General features: G+C 39.1%; 1 protein-coding gene across 1 annotated transcript in view; it reads left to right on the forward strand.

Moving 5' to 3' along the window:
• LOC148629631 (uncharacterized) overlaps positions 1-16,763 on the forward strand; it is a 22,477-nt gene extending 5,714 nt beyond the window's left edge. Inside the window, exons 2-3 of the mRNA XM_088554466.1 lie at positions 779-875; positions 16,255-16,763. Coding sequence (XP_088410592.1) covers positions 779-875; positions 16,255-16,488 — 331 coding nt within the window. The 3' untranslated portion in view covers positions 16,489-16,763. The remainder of the gene's footprint in view (positions 1-778; positions 876-16,254) is intronic.
• Positions 16,764-17,127: the final 364 nt, after the last annotated feature.

Here is a 17,127-nt window from a genome sequence, read left to right on the forward strand (position 1 = left end):
AAAATATCAGATTTAATGAAAAGGCTAAAAAAAATAACAAATGAAACAGCGACAAATTCGAAGACATAATTTTAAAGTTCGCCAATTACGGCCTAACTATAAATTTTATGATAGACAAAGGGAAGAATAGACTACTGCAGAGTTCAAAGACAGAAACAGTCTAACTGAAGGATAATTCCAATTTGACAAAACTAATAATGCATTTAGGACCTTATGTCATCTTTATAGATAAAGACTAAACTTTATGAAATAAAAGGTCATGAAAAAAATATGTTAATTGTAGATAATCTGTAACAATAAGAGAGAAATAAATTACATAGAAAGCATTGAAATTCATTGAAAAGGGGAAGTAACTCTTTAATCTGAGCGAAATTTGATTGCTTTGTTAGTGAAGTTTAAATATCATTTTCTGTGCAATCCATTGTCGATTTAACACAAACTTTATACTATTTGACTTACATATAATAAATACAAAATACTTTGGAACAGAAAATTCAGTGGGATAAAAGTGCCACCAATATCATAGGATATGACTGATTTTTACATGGACAACCTCTTAAAATGACAAATGCTTTCTGTCTCGAAAAAAGAACTGTATTTTTATATAAACATCCGTGTAAACCATCGCATACTTTGCAAAACCATTTTTTTAATAACTTGATATTTTTTTCCATAGTTTACGTGTAATAATAGGGAACCATAACGCCTAGACATGTTCAAGCAATTAATAAAGTATATGAGAGTATAGAAAGATTTTTTTCTTGTACTTACACTGCAGATATGGAAATACTGAAAGATTGCCAAACAAACTTCAATTATGGAAACGTGACTGTTGTACAAAAGCTTACGGGAGAACTCGAGATCTAGACTCAAGAGTAAACAATCATAATTGTTAATACTTTATGTGCATCTCCACTTTGTTTTTGGAAATACATGTATGTATTCTTAATTTTACGTGTTTCTAGAAAAGCAGAGGACGCTTACCCTACCGGTGCACCTGGTCCATGCTTCCAAATTTTAGTGGAGTCCAAGTTGCTCATTTACTTTTTTAACTTTGTATGTATATTTTGGTTATTTTATGTTATTTGTTGTGTGCGTTTTCCATGTCTGGTTTTTGTCCCTGGATTTAATTCATTTGATTTCAACTAGAACCTTGGTTACTTTGATTACTGTTTAATGATAGGAAATTTGAATCAACAGTATTTGGTTTAGCGCTGCCCAATCTGTGTTAATATAGCGTCCCAAGTAAAATAACAAAATCAGAACAATTTGAAAGCTCCTGCAATTAATATGGTAAAAAGTAGTCAGTCCAAGTAGAGCAAATATATTTGAAGCCAATCTAGGGTGATTTAGAAGCTGTTTCTAACTGTAAAGTGCCAAATATTAGAAGTACGAAATCGACGAGTTCATGATGCCGACCATAAAACTTTTGTAGGGGTGACTTTAATCTTATTGCAAATCCTAATCCATAAGCGTAGCAAAAAGGCAGAAAAGTCCGCAAAGTTGGCACAACGTATTAGGTATGACAATTGCCACAGATACGAGGAAAAGTTGACAATATGACAATAGAAATCATCGCGTTTGTTCTTCGATTTGGCTACTTCCATCAATCTCAACGAATAGGTCAAGGTACGAGACTGACTGCATAGTGTATGAAGTGTTCTTTATCTGAAGTTTGTTTTTTTTTTGGGGGGGGGGCGTACATGCGATGTATAAAATGCAAAAAAAAACCATGTCAAATGTATAGCGGAAACTGAGATTATGGGATCTGGCTACACTGTGTTCCTTCTTTTGGATGAAATATGCTATAGAGGAATACGTCATCTAATGGCGGAACATTGATTGTTGGGGTTTAACGCCTGAGCAGCAATATTTCAGCTATATTCAGGCGATGAACATAAAAGGGATGATAAAATGAACATGACATGATGATGATGAAATGAAAAAAGGGATGGGACACAAGGACAATAGAGTCGACGAATTTTGATTGCCACAAGAAAAAGGGGGATGGGTAGGGTCGGACAATTTAGCCTCCTGTGGCGGAGCGCAAATGTTCGTACTCCTATCGAATATCACAGCAGGGTTCATTAACGTGCGAGGAACGTGGTATCTTTCCCAACACGGTGCACCACTATGGTTTGCGGTCAGGTTTTCCGTATTATAGCCTGACAACCCCAGCATGTAACACGCCAGGGGTACCCCATTCCACCACCTGGGGCACACAACTCAGTTGCTCTGTGGGCAGAGCGCCCTAGCCCCCGGCTAGGGTTCTGAGCACTATTTAGTCGCCTTTTACGACAAGCTTAGCCCTGCTGCAGGCCTATTCTTTTGACACCCGGACCTGCACGGGTCCTCGTCTTTAATAGACCACTAACAATCTGATCGCATAGTTAAATTCGTGAGTTTGTTCGCCCAACTAAAATGTTCGCAAGTTTTATCTGCACTACTTATTAAAGATACTTAAAATTTTACAGCTATGCCATGTGACGGAATTTGATTTCCGAATGACATCAACTTCTTGTATGAAGAGACGTAGCTTATAATTATTCCGTAGGGTTACTGTATGGTGGAGAACGGGGTACTCTTTGGTGAGATTTGCTGAGTTTTCCTAGCTTATTTGTAAAGTATTTTGAAACAAAAACGTCTGCTTATGTAATGAGTCGCAGAAATTGAAAACACTAATTTAGGCATTTAGGAAACATTAAAATTTTAATTGTAAGTTAACTCAAAACTTATCTGCTATTCTAAAATAAGTTTCTATTTCGTTGTGGTTTCAGACGGTCAGAACTACATAAATTTTGAAGAAAGTCAAGATTTTGTTTGTCGGGGTGTAACGCCCGAGCAGCAATATTTCAGCTATACTCAGGCGATGAACATGAAATGGATGATAAAAGTGAAGAACTTTACTTTCGTCGTACGAGTCGCAACAAGTCTAGACAGTATATTCTTTTCGATTTCTATCTTCATCATGATCAAGGTCGTATTTCGGATGGTTGTCTGAAGGATTTGAATTATTCATTTACGTTCGTCTTAAATTCCATCAAATATTGTTGCAGATATAACATTTAAAATATAAGTCGTTGACAATAATTCTTGAAGTGACTTCGATTTTGTCGTACTCACAATCGTATTTCCGGCGTTAATCCACTTATCGTCTTAACCACTTTGGCACACATTGAGACGTTCACCCTCACTTATCGTCTTAACCACTTTGGCACACATTGAGACGTTCACCCTCTTCAATCATTTTCTTGAAGTTTCAAAACTAAACAAAGATGGCGTGGGTAACTGAAAAGCAACATACTACAAATTTCATTTCAATTGATACTCGAAAGAAATTATGAAAAAAAATATGATTGATTGCTTGTTGGGGTTTAACGCCCGAGCAGCAATATCTTAGCTAAAAAATATGAAATTCAAATCATGACAAAATAAAATTTGTATCTTTTTTTAAGTTTTTTTTTCGTCGAAAGTAATGGTTAGGTACTGCTCTAGATCTCCATACTGACATTTTTAACTGAAAAATCAAGTTACAGTATGCCTTTTATATGGTTTCCCTTGTCTCCAGATTACGCATCTAAGCCTGGGCCCCTCAGACCCCTCTTCAAGTTTCAATTACCGGTCGGTATATTTCTGACAAGAATGACTGACCATACGACCCGTGCAGGTCCGGGTGTCAAAAGAATAGGCCTGCAGCAGCGCTAAGCTTGTCGTAAAAGGCGACTAAATATTTCATGTTCATTTTTCTCATTAATTTCATGTTCATCGTCTGAATATAGCTGAAATATTGCAGCTCGGACGTTAAACTCCAACAAACAAACAAAGACTGACCATACACTTCTTCAATAGTCTTAATTTGGACGGAGTATACTTTTATCGAGTGAAAGACACATGTTCTTGATCGTATAAGTAAAACATCGTTTGATCGTTCGTAGTTTCTGTTTCGCTCTTTTTGGCTTACAACTGATAGAGTATTAATATTTCATCTATTATTATAATACCGAGGTCTTGTTCCTCTTTGGATTTGATTATTGTTTCTCCTTCCATTGTATATACTCTGTTTGTTGGCGGACCGAAGTAAATGTGTTTGCATTTTGTCGGATAGAATTTTAACAACCAGTCATTGGACCATCGGCCCCGTGCAGGTCCGGATAGTAAAAGAATATGCCTGCAGCAGCGCTAAGCTCTTGTCGTAAAAGGCGAGTAAATAGTGCTCAGAACCCTAGCCGGGGGCTAGGGCGCTTTGCCCACAGAGTAACTCGGACGTGTGCCCCAGGTGGTGGAATGGGGTACCCCTGGCGTGTTACATGCTGGGGTTGTCAGGCTATAATACGGTAAACCTGACCGCAAACCATAGTGGTGCACCGTGTTGGGAAAGATGCCACGTTCCTCGCACGTTAAGAACCCTACTGTGGTATTCTCCCGGAGTTGGAACCATAGGCTTCGCCACAGGAGGCTAAATTGCCCGACCCTACCCACCTCTCACTATTTCCAGTGGCAATCAAAATTTGTCGACCCCATTGTCCTTGTGTCCTATCCCTTTTTCATTTCATGTTCATTTTATCATCAATTTCATGTTGTTCATCGTCTGAATATAGCTGAAATATTGCTGCTCGGACGTTAAACCCCAACAAATAAAACAAATATTGGACCATCGCACTAATTTACTTATTTCTCTTTTCAAGGGTTCACCATATCTGGCGTTGTCCAGTATTGCATACCTTTTTACATCGTCTGCAAAAAGTGTTATTAAGTTGTTATATGTTATGAAATAAACCTGACCGGGGAGACTTTCTTTGGTATGCCAGTTGATACTTCCGACCATTCTGAATGGCCTCGCCCCGTGCAGGTACGGGAATAAAAAGAATAGGCCTGCAGCAGCATTAAGCTTGTCGTAAAAGGTGACTAAATTTTGCTCAGAAACCTACCCGGGGGCTAGGCGCTCTGCCCACAGAGCAATTGAGATGTGTGCCCCAGGAGGTGGAATGGGGTACCCCTGGCGTGTTACATGCTGGGGTTGTCAGGCTGTAATACGAAAAACCTGACCACATACCATAGTGGTGCACCGTGTTGGGAAAGATGCCACGTTCCTCGCACGTTAAAGAACCCTGCTGAGATATTCGATAGGAGTAAGAAACTTTGCGCTCCGCCACTACAGGAGGCTTCAATGTCCGACCTTCCCCATCCCTCCCTTTTTCTAGTGGCAATCTAAATTTGTCGACCCTATCATACTTGTGTGCCTTCCTTTCATTTCATCATCATTTAGCCCCGTGCAGGTCCGGGTGTCAAAAGAATAGGCCTGCAGCTGCGCTAAGCTTGTCGTAAAAGGCGAGTAAATAGTGCTCAGAACCGTAGCCGGGGGCTAGGGCGCTCTGCCCACAGAGCAACTGGGATGTGTGCCCCAGGTGGTTGAATGGGGTACCCCTGGCGTGTTACATGCTGGGGTTGTCAGGCTATAATACGGAAAACCTGACTGCAAACCATAGTGGTGCACCGTGTTTGGAAAAATGCCACGTTCCTTGCACGTTAAAAAACCCTACTGTGGTATTCTCCCGGAGTAGGAAACATAGGGCTCCGCCACAGGGGGCTTAAATGCCCGACCTTCCCCATCCCTCCCTATTTCCAGTGGCAATCAAAATTTGTCGACCTCCCATTGTTCTTGTGTCCCATCCCTTTTTCATTTCATCATCATTTCATGTTCATTGTCTGAGTATAGCTGAAATATTGTTGCTCGGACGTTAAACCCCAACAAACAAACAAACATCATCATTGATGTCCATATTATCATCCATTTCATGTTCATTGTCAGAATATAGCTGAAATATTGCTGCTCGGACGTTAAACCCCAACAATCAATCAATCTGAATTTCCTCCATTTAAAATTACTTTTTGTATGCAATCTTTTCAGCTCACCTGGCAAAAGACCAGGTGAGCTATTGCCATCACTTGGCGTCCGTCGTCGTCAACAATATTTTTTAAATCTTCTCTTAAAATTCTGACACGCGGTAAAAGTGTTCATGATGAGATCTATCTGCTATTGTTTGTCATTTCTTTCAAAAAACTTCTCGTCTAGACACTACTTGACCAATCAGAACCAAACTTAGTATGAATGTTCCTTGGGATATCCTGCATAGAACTTTTGTTTTGTTTGTTTGTTGGGGTTGAACGCCCGAGCAGCAATATTTCAGCTATATTCAGGCGATGAACATGAAGTGGATGATAAAATGGACATGAAATGATGATGAAATGATTTGTTTGTTGGGGTTTAACGCCCGGAGCAGCAATGTTTCATCTATATTCAGGCGATCAACATGAAGTGGATGATAAAATGGACATGAAATGATGATGAAATGAAAAATGGGATGGGACACAAGGACAATGGGGTCGACTGGAAATAAGGGGAGGTGAGTAGGGTCGGGCAATTTAGTCTCCTTACGCGGAACCTGTGGTTCCTACTCCGGGAGAATACCACAGTAGGATTTTTTAACGTGCGAGGAACGTGGCATCTTTCCTAACACGGTGCACCACTATGGTTTGCGGTCAGGTTTTCCATATTGTATTATAGATAGGATCTATGATGATGTACCTCATCATTATACCGACTTGTTTTCATCATTTTGGATATTGGTTTCCACAGACTCTTTAAATCAATTTGTGTGAAAAGTCAAGACGAAGAAAAACGATCATTTTTTCCACTACTGTTTGTCAACAAAGGTATAGATGCAATTAATTTGGCTAACATCCTCCATCACAAAAACGTTACTAACAAAATTCCCCCATATTTCAAAGACAAATCCATACCAATTATTTCATATTCCTATACTTCACCCATTGCATCCAAAATTTTCAAACATAAAAGGCTATTGCAGAACCTCGAGGACTTCAAGGCTAAACCACCTGACTGTTCTTGCAAAACCTCTCTATTCAAATATGGTCCTTCTGGTCACGTCGTTACGGGAGGTTTAACCATCATCGAAAACGAATTGATTCTCTGTCAGAGTGGTTAAAGGCCGTGAGGTCTTTAATTTTGAAATGAATGGAAGTTTTAAGTAGGTCAATAAGTGCCAAGGCTGCATCAGTTTTCAAAGACCCCGATGTAGCAAAAACATGGTCTACTATACATAACAAATATGTTGTCGTACCAGCAGACAAAGCCCAAAACAACGTTGTTTTTGTCTGCAAAACGGTTTACATCCAATGTTTATTATCAGAGGTAGCCGTAGAAAACAATAGCAATGATAAGACCTATACTGCTACCACTCTCTCCAAAGAAGAGATTGTGGAAAACCATAAATCTGTGCTATCCTGTTTTGGTCTCTCAACCAAGGACGATGATTGTGATTTACCGTCTATGTACTGGATTCCTAAATTCCACAACAATCCATACAAACAACGTTTCATAGCTGGATCTGCAAAATGTACCACCAAACCAATTTCAAAACTTTTCACCTCTATACTCACAACTGTCAAAGAGGGTCTGCAGTCCTACCACAACACTTGTTACTCCCGTTGTTTGTTTATTTGTTGGGGTTTAACGTCCGAGCAGCAATATTTCAGCTATATTCAGACAATGAACATGAAATGGATGATAAAATGAAGATGAAATGAAAAAAAAGGATGGGTCACAAGGATAATAGGGTGGACAAATTTTGATTGCCACTGGAAAAAGGGGGATGGGTAAGGTCGGGCAATTTAGCCTCCTGTGGCGGAGCGCAAAGGTTCCTACTCCTATCGAAAACCACAGCAGGGTTCTTTAACGTGCGAGGAACGTGGATCTTTCCCAACACGGTGCACCACTATGGTTTGCGGTCAGGTTTTCCGTATTATAGCCTGACAACCCCAGCATGTAAGACGCCAGGGGTACCCCATTCCACCACCTGGGGCACACATCCCAGTTGCTCTGTGGGCAGAGCGCCTAGCCCCCGGCTAGGGTTCTGAGCACTATTTAGTCGCCTTTTACGACCAGCTTAGCGCTGCTGCAGGCCTATTCTTTTAACACCCGGACCTGCACGGGACTAAATTCAATGTTAAAACACCCGTGCAGGTAAAAGAATAAGCCTGCAGCACCGCTAAGGTTCTCGTCAGAGGCGACTAAATAATGCTCAGAAACCTAACCGGGGGTTAGGCGCTCTGCCCTCGGAGCGACTGGGATGTGTGCCATAGGTGGTGGAATGGCGTGTTACGTGCTGGGGTTGTCAGGCTATAATACGGAAAACCTGACCGCGAACCATAGTGGTGCACCGTGTTGGGAAAGATGTCACATCACCCATCTTTAAAAAGTATAGTATATCTCCAAATGATTATACCATGAAAGGACCTGTTATGTTGTATTAATGTACATAACGATAAATTGTTAACTTTGAATTTACTTCCCATTTACACCGCTAAACATTTGGATGTTTCCAATAGAAGAAAAATCAAAAACTTATCATTTCAAACTTCTTTCTCTCATACCGAAAAAGGGTATAATTCCCATAGTTATATGAGAAGTACTAATGAATCTGTCCCACAGTTTTTTGTGTGCCCCAGGTGGTGGAATGGGTAGCCCTGGCGTGTTACATGCTGGGGTTGTCAGGCTATTATACGGAAAACCTGACCGCAAACCATAGTGGTGCAGCGTGTTGGGAAAGATGCCACGTTCCTCGCACGTTAAAAACCCTACTGTGGTATTCTCCCTTATTCTAGTGGCGATCGAAGTTTGTCGACCTATTATCCTTGTGTCCCATCCCTTTTTTCATTGCATCATCATTTCATGGTCATTTTATTATCAACTTCATGTTCATCGTCTGAATATAGCTGAAATATTGCTGCTCGGACGTTAAACCCCAACAAACAAACAAAAAAAAAACTCAGGGTTTTTATTCTGTTCTTTCGATTTCTTTCTCGGCATATTGATTGTTTACTAAAAATTACCGTTGTATATAGTATCAACACGACCATGAACACTATTCGTAATGTACTCACAACATTGAAGATAAATTATTGAACTTCATATAAAAGTTACCTTTAGTTTGATATATTCATATCATCAGTCAGATAGTTCATTTCTTAACTTCCATGCTAAGTTCCAATCTATTTTCCGATTTTATTCCAACTTTAAACTACATTTTTATCACAAAGTTTTTTTATCCGCCTTTCCTACCAAGGGGAGATAATCTCAGTTTCTTTTAGGTCTGCACTTTTTTGGTCTTCTTTGGACTTCAATTCTACCCACCCTTCTGAATGTGTGAAAATGTAATTTCCTGTTGTTTGTAATTGATGATCCAGTCGTTATTGTTTGTTTGTTTGTTTGTTCGGTTTTTTTTTTATTATTTTTGTTCAACACCCTTTTATTTTCTGAAAGTTCTGCTTCTTCCAGTTAGCAGCATAATAAATTCTTAAATTTTAAATAATTCAATATTGTACTCAAAACAATGGGTAGGAGGTTTACCAGTCATGCCAGTTTACACATAAAATGGGGGAGGGGTCCGGACTTCGGGCGCAGATGTTTACACATAGAAGAGGAAGGTTTATTTCGACACGTTCTACGCCTTTCCTTGTCTGGACAGTTTTGCACCTCAGAAAAATGGTGGATGTCGTTTAATTAAGTAAAATAATGAACGTACAATACACGTGTAAGACATGTACACATGATCCGGACAGCACGTCGATTGAGCATGTGCGAAAGCGTGTTGTAACACACGGACCAATGACGGTCTCCGAATTGGGAAATTTTCCCCAAAATTGGCGTTTTCCGTAGAAGTAGAAGAAAGATTGTCACAAAGACAAACTTAGGAAGTACACAACACTACATTTTTACCACATATCAAAAATATATTCGACCTTATATGGTTTTAGAGGAGTTGCAGCTCAACGAAGTCGTTCTCTTCCTTTAGTCCTTAAGATATTTGTATTATCTAATATGTCTTTTCATTTTTGATTAATGTACATAATTAGGTTACCATTTTTGTCGTGGTCATCACTGCTTTGTAGGACATTAAAGAAAACTTAATTCATAGGTCTTATCTTGACATATTCAATTTTTCTGACTTCTTTCATTACACCATCTTGCAGGTACTTATATCACCCTGTATTGTTTCTATAAGTGGGGGCTTTCCTCTTGCACTTTTTCTTTGATTACATTTCCCCTTTTTATCTTCAATTGTAGCTTATTTAGTGCGAGATCTTTTTACAAACAACTTGGACTTTCCACGAATCTTAGTTTGGGAGTGACACATACGTTTCCGTTTTAACATTTCGTAAAATGTTCATAATGACAAGCCCATTCTTGATTTTACTATTTGTGTAGTCTGGTTTTTAACTCATTTTGCGTCCGTCGCTGTCTAAACCTTTATTCAAACATCTTTTCTGAAACTACTTGGTCGGATAAACTAGGAGCGAATACCGTGTTTTACGTCACGCTTGTCTGCTTTTTTCAGACAAAGAACATACCTCCGACTGGTCCTGTATTCCATTACCTGTTAATTAGTGACTTACACTAGTGTAGATAAGTGTCAAATATGTGGTATATTTATCACATGTAAATGAAAATTAGCTGATTCGGTCTGTGGTTAGATACAGGTAATTACCTAATCAAGATTTATTGTTTCTATTCATTTCACTCACCAAGTCGTTAAACTTGATTGTCGTCCAATTTCAGCTGTTTTGTAATCGCCCATTTTATTATTATCATATTGAAGTGCTTTTGGAACATGTTCCGAAAAGTAATGAACTATATAAGTGCTTTTTGAATATAAACATCGGCCCAAGTTTCAATTTTTGTTGACTAAGATTATTCTATTACATTCAACCGTTTCTATGTAATTATCAACTAGTTCTCAAATGAATTTTATTATAAACTTTTCTTAAATATTCCCTGTTGATCTTTGAATATTTGAATTCATTTCAGTTCAGCCCCGTGCAGGTCCGCGTATCAAAAGAATAGGCCTACAGCAGCGCAAAGCTTGTCGTAAAAGGCGATTAAATAGTGCTCAGAAAACTTGCGGGGCTAAACGTTCTGCCCACAGAGCAACTGGGATTTGTGCCGCAAGAGTTGGAATGGGGTACCCCTGGCGTGTTACATGCTGGGGTTGTCAGGCTGTAATACGAAAAACCGGACCACATACCATAGTGGTGCACCGTGTTGGGAAAGATGCCATGTTCCTCGCAAGTTAAAGAACCTTGCTGTGATATTCGATATGAGAAGGAATCTTTGCGCTCTGCCACCACAGGAATCTTAATTGCCCGACATTGCCCATCCCTCCCTTTTTCTAGTGGCGATCTAAATTTGTCGACCCTATCATCCTTGTGTGCCTTCCTTTCATTTCATCATCATTCATGTCCATATTATCATCTATTTCATGTTCATTGACTGAATATAGCTGAAATATTGCTGCTCGGACGTTAAACCCCAACAATCAATCAATCTGAATTTCCTCCATTTATTACTTTTGTATGCACTCTTTCAAGGAGTTTTTTTAGCTCACCTGGCAGAAGACCAGGTGAGCTATTGCCATCACTTGGCGTCCGTTTGTTTGTTGGGGTTTAACGTCCGAGCAGCAATATTTCAGCTATATTCAGACAATGAACATGAAATGGATGATGAAATGAAAAAAAGAAAGGATGGGTCACAAGGATAATAGGGTGGACAAATTTTGATTGCCACTGGAAAAAGGGATGATGGGTAAGGTCGGGCAATTTAGCCTCCTGTGGCGGAGAGCAAAGGTTCCTACTCCTATCGAATACCACAGAAGGGTTCTTTAACGTGCGAGGAACGTGGCATCTTTCCCAACACGGTGCACCATTATGGTTTGCGGTCAGGTTTTCCGTATTATAGCCTGACAACCCCAGCATGTAACACGCCAGGGGTACCCCATTCCACCACCTGGGGCACACATCTCAGTTGCTCTGTGGGCAGAGCGCCTAGCCACCGGCTAGGTTTCTGAGCACTATTTAGTCGCCTTATACGACAAGCTTAGCGCTGCTGCAGGCCTATTCTTTTAACACCCGGACTTGCACGGGGTCGTCGTCGTTAACAATTTTTTAAAAATCTGATCCTCTAAACCTACTTGACCAATTCGAACCAAACTTTAAATGAATGGTCCTTGCGGTATCCTGCATAGAACTGATGTGGGAGTTTTTGATCCGTCGAAAAACATGGCCATCGTTACTAAAAATAGAACATCGGGTCAGACGATACTTTTTCGCATATATCTCCAAAACGGTTCTGACACGCGGTAAAAGTGTTTATGATGAGATCTATCTGCGGTCAAATTTTCATTTTAATCTATTAAGCCATGTTGGAGTTATTGCCCTTTTTCAACGTTGTTTGCTATTGTTTGTCATTTCTTTCAAAAAACTTCTCGTCTAGACACTACTTGACCAATCAGAACCAAACTTAGTATGAATGTTCCTTGGGATATCCCGCATAGAACTTTTCTTTTGTTTGTTTGTTGGGGTTGAACGACCGAGCAGCAATACTTCAGCTATATTCAGGCGATGAACATGAAGTGGATGATAAAATGGACATGAAATGTTGATGAAATGATTTGTTTGTTGGGGTTTAACGCCCCAGCAGCAATGTTTCAGCTATATTCAGGCGATGAATTCAGAAGTGGATGATAAAATGGACATGAAATAATGATGATGGGATGGGACACAAGGACAATGAAGTCGACTGGAAATAAGGGGAGGTGAGTAGGGTCGGGCAATTTAGTCTCCTTACGCGGAGCCTGTGGTTCCTACTCCGGGGGAATACCACAGTAGGATTTTTTAACGTGCGAGGAACGTGGCATCTTTCCCAACACGGTGCACCACTATGGTTTGCGGTCAGGTTTTCCGTATTATAGATAGGAGTCTATGATGATGTACCTCATCATTATACAGACTTGTTGCCATCATTTTGGATATTGGTTTCCACAGACTCTTTAAACCAGTTTGTGTGAAAAGTCAAGACGAAGAAAAACGATCATTTTTTCCACTACTGTTTGTCAACAAAGGTATAGATGCAATTAATTTGGCTAACATCCTCCATCACAAAAACGTTACCAACAAAATTCCCCCATATTTCAAAGACAAATCCATACCAATTATTTCATATTCCTATACTTCACCCATTGCATCCAAACTTTTCAAATATAAAAGGCTATTGCAGAACCTCGAGGACTTCAAGGCTAAACCACCTGACTGTTCTTGCAAAACCTCTCTATTCAAATATGGTCCTTCTGGTCACGTCGTTACGGGAGATTTAACCATTATCGAAAACGAATCTCTACGTAATATCCTTTCTGAAGGTCCCAAGTACCGTGAACCACGTTCCATAAATTGGAATTATAACTTAAAAGTTCTTATGGATGCCGTCGAGGACTATGCAAGAAAATGGATAAAACGAGAACAAGACATTGATTCTCTGTCAGAGTGGTTAAAGGCCGTGAGGTCTCTAATTTTGAAACGAATGAAAGTTTTAAGTAGGTCAATAAGTGCCAAGGCTGCATCAGTTTTCAAAGACCCCGATGTAGCAAAAACATGGTCTACTATACATAACAAATATGTTGTCGTATCAGCAGACAAAGCCCAAAACAACGTTGTTTTTGTCTGCAAAACGGTTTACATCCAATGTTTATTATCAGAGGTAGACGTAGAAAACAATAGCAGTGACAAGCCCTATACTGCTACCACTCTCTCCAAAGAAGAGATTGTGGAAAACCATAAATTTGTGCTATCCTGTTTTGGTCTCTCAACCAAGGACGATGATTGTCATTTACCGTCTATGTACTGGATTCCTAAATTCCACAAGAATCCATACAAACAACGCTTCATTGCTGGATCAGCAAAATGTAGCACCAAACCACTTTCAAAACTTTTCACTTCTATACTCACAACTGTCAAAGAGGGTCTGCAGTCCTACCACAACACTTGTTACTCCCGTAGTGGTCAATTCCATGTGGATCCTGAAAAAATCGAAAAATCTTTTGGAGACAATCAGTTCAAGACTTTTACTTGAATATAATAGCATTAAAACCTATGATTTTTCAACACTATGTACTTCTATTCCCCATACTCAGTTAAAATCCCGACTTGAAAACATTATACATCGTTGTTTTTTCCAAAAAAAGATGGTACAACCTAGATACAAATATAAAGTTCTTGGTAGAGATTCCTCATACTTTGTAAGAAATCATTCCCAATCATCTTCCAAATATATAGAGGAAGATGTTTCCAAAATCCTGGAATTTTTCATCGATAACACATTTGCCCAGTGTGGTGGACGTGTTTTTCAACAAACGGTCGGCATTCCAATCGGAACAAATTGTCCTCCTTTACTTGCTGACCTATTCCTTCACTCTTATGGCCCCGTGCAGACACGGGTGTTAAAAGAATAGGCCTGCAGCAGCGCTAAGCTTGTCGTATAAGGCGACTAAATAGTGCTCAGAAACCTAGCCGGAGGCTAGGCGCTCTGCCCACAGAGCAACTGGAATGTGTGCCCCAGGTGGTTGAATGGGGTACCCCTGGCGTGTTACATGCTGGGGTTGTCAGGCTATAATACGGAAAACCTGACCGCAAACCATAGTGGTGCACCGTGTTGGGAAAGATGCCACGTTCCTCGCACGTTAAAGAACCCTTCTGTGGTATTCGATAGGAGTAGGAACCTTTGCGCTCCGCCACAGGAGGCTAAATTGCCCGACCTTACCCATCCCCCCTTTTTCCAGTGGCAATCAAAATTTGTCCACCCTATTATCCTTGTGACCCATCCTTTTTTTTTTCATTTCATGTTCATTTTATCATCCATTTCATGTTCATTGTCTGAATATAGCTGAAATATTGCTGCTCGGACGTTAAACCCCAACAAACAAACAAACAAACCTTCACTCTTATGAGGATGAATTTATAGCTGATCTGATCAGAAAGAGAGAATATCGTTTGGCTAGATCTTTCAATCTCAGTTTCCGCTATATAGATGACGTATTATCGGGGATTTGATACATCGCATCTACCCGAAAGAACTTGAGATAAAGGTTACTACAGACACTTTAAATTAAGCCTCATATCTTGACCTACACTTAGAAATCGATGGTAAAGGAAACTATTGACCAAACTTTACGACAAACATGATGACTTTTCATTCAAAATTGTCAACGTTCCTTTCATCTGTGGCAACATCCCGTCGGCACCTACGTATGGAGTGTTCATATCACAACTCGTACGTTATGCCAGAGCTTGCCGAAACTACGCAGACTTTTTGTATCCCGCTATAACTCTAACAAATAGGCTTCTGGAACAGGGTTATGTTGCTACAAGATTGAAGTCATCACTACAGAAGTTTTATGGTCGTCATCATGAACTCGTGGATCGTTATGGTGTATCCATCTGCACCATGAAAACTGATTTATTCAACGGGTCATGGTTTTCCTTTCCTCGTTTGTCTACCCCGGACTTGACTTTTTATCAGCAAGTCGTCGGGTGTTTCTAGAAAAGCAGAGGACGCTTACCCTACCAGTGCACCTGGTCCATGCTCCCAGTTTTTAGTGGAGTCCGAGTTGCTCATTTGCTTTTGTTACTTTGTATGTATGATTTTAGTTACTTTATGTTCTTTGTTGTGTATGTCTGTTTTCAATGTCTGGTCTTTGTCCCTTGATTACTATTTGATCAACAGAATGTCATTCCATGTCCAAGAGCCAATGTGTCCCAACTTTTTTTACAAAAGAAAACTAAATGTATACAATCTTATAGCACATTTTTCACTAAACAAAAAAGCATATAATGCAGTTTGGTCTGAAATTGATGGTGGCGGGGTGCAAATGAAATTGCTAGTGCAATATTGTGTATTTTGTTAGATTTAATGAAAGATTACCCATATATTAAATCATTGTGCATCTGGTCAGGTTCATGTGTACCAAAAAACAGAAACAGTATAATGTTAACAGCTTTAAAACATTTCATGACTCTGAATCCAAATATAGATGAAATTATTCAAACATTTTGCACTCCTGGGCATTCATCTATTCAAGAAGTTGATAATGTACATAGTCACATCGAAAAAGCTTTAAATTTGAGTGAAATTTATGACCCAGAAAGCTTTTCGAGAATTTTGTCAAAGGTTAGGCCAAATGTTTCTAAACTTCTTCAATGAAAACAGCAAGATTTTCTTAACTTTCAGAAAGTCAGAGTTTTAGATTCACAGATATTCCATTTACAAAAGTAAAGTCTATCAAATTGGTTAAGGAACACTCTTATCATATATATTATAAAATATCATACTCTGATGAAATTTTCAAGGAAGTTTCAATTGTTGGCAAAACAACTAGAAGTGGTGATATTTGTGGTAACTTCAACCATATTCCTAAGATAGTGAAAAAGCCAATATTTTCCAAGAAGAAAAGAGCATGCTTAAGTACATACTACTACAAGATCAAGAATATCATACTAAGAAGTGTAAAGTTGGAAAGAAATAAATCAGTTTTCGCTTTATTGCATGAAGGACTATTACATTACAATATATGTAATTGTTAAGATGATAGATTTGAGATTTCTTGAATTGTTGAAATAACTGTGGTTGTTCCTTTGGAAATATATATATAAATAATTTTGTCCTTTTAAATGTTTCCATCATATTGAAAATGTTCCTCGGTTTTCTTTCCTGATAATTTTCCACACATCTTAAATTTCTATGGTGTTAATAGAATGAGAGTAATGTAGATGACTACATCTTGGATCACCAAAAAACTTTAAGAGCAATAACCTGAGAAGAAAAAAAAAACAATGACCATTGACGAAAACAATTCAAAAGGAACAAGATGAAATTTTGTTAGCTGGAGAAGCAAACTAAGAAAATATTTTTTGTTGTCATTATTTCTAGTTTAGTTGTATGAATGTAGTTTTAAAATGTAGCATGGAAAGAAATAAATGCTGAATACTGATTCATATATAACCTAAACAAAGGGTACATGTTTTATTTCATCAATGACTTGTTCTTAGCTTCATTTTAATGTAAAGAAAATTCCCCGTGTTCACCATTACTAATGAATCTGTCCCACAGAGGTAAATAAGAAATTCAATGTTAAAACACACGTGCAGGTAAAAGAATAAGCCTGCAGCACCGCTAAGCTTCTCGTCAAAGGCGACTAAATAATGCTCAAAAATCTAGCCGGG

This window comes from Perna viridis, chromosome 1 (assembly GCF_037379345.1).
Source record: "Perna viridis isolate PV_CMFRI_1.1 ecotype Kerala chromosome 1, ASM3737934v1, whole genome shotgun sequence".
In the NCBI taxonomy this organism is placed as follows: Eukaryota; Metazoa; Mollusca; class Bivalvia; order Mytilida; family Mytilidae; genus Perna; species Perna viridis.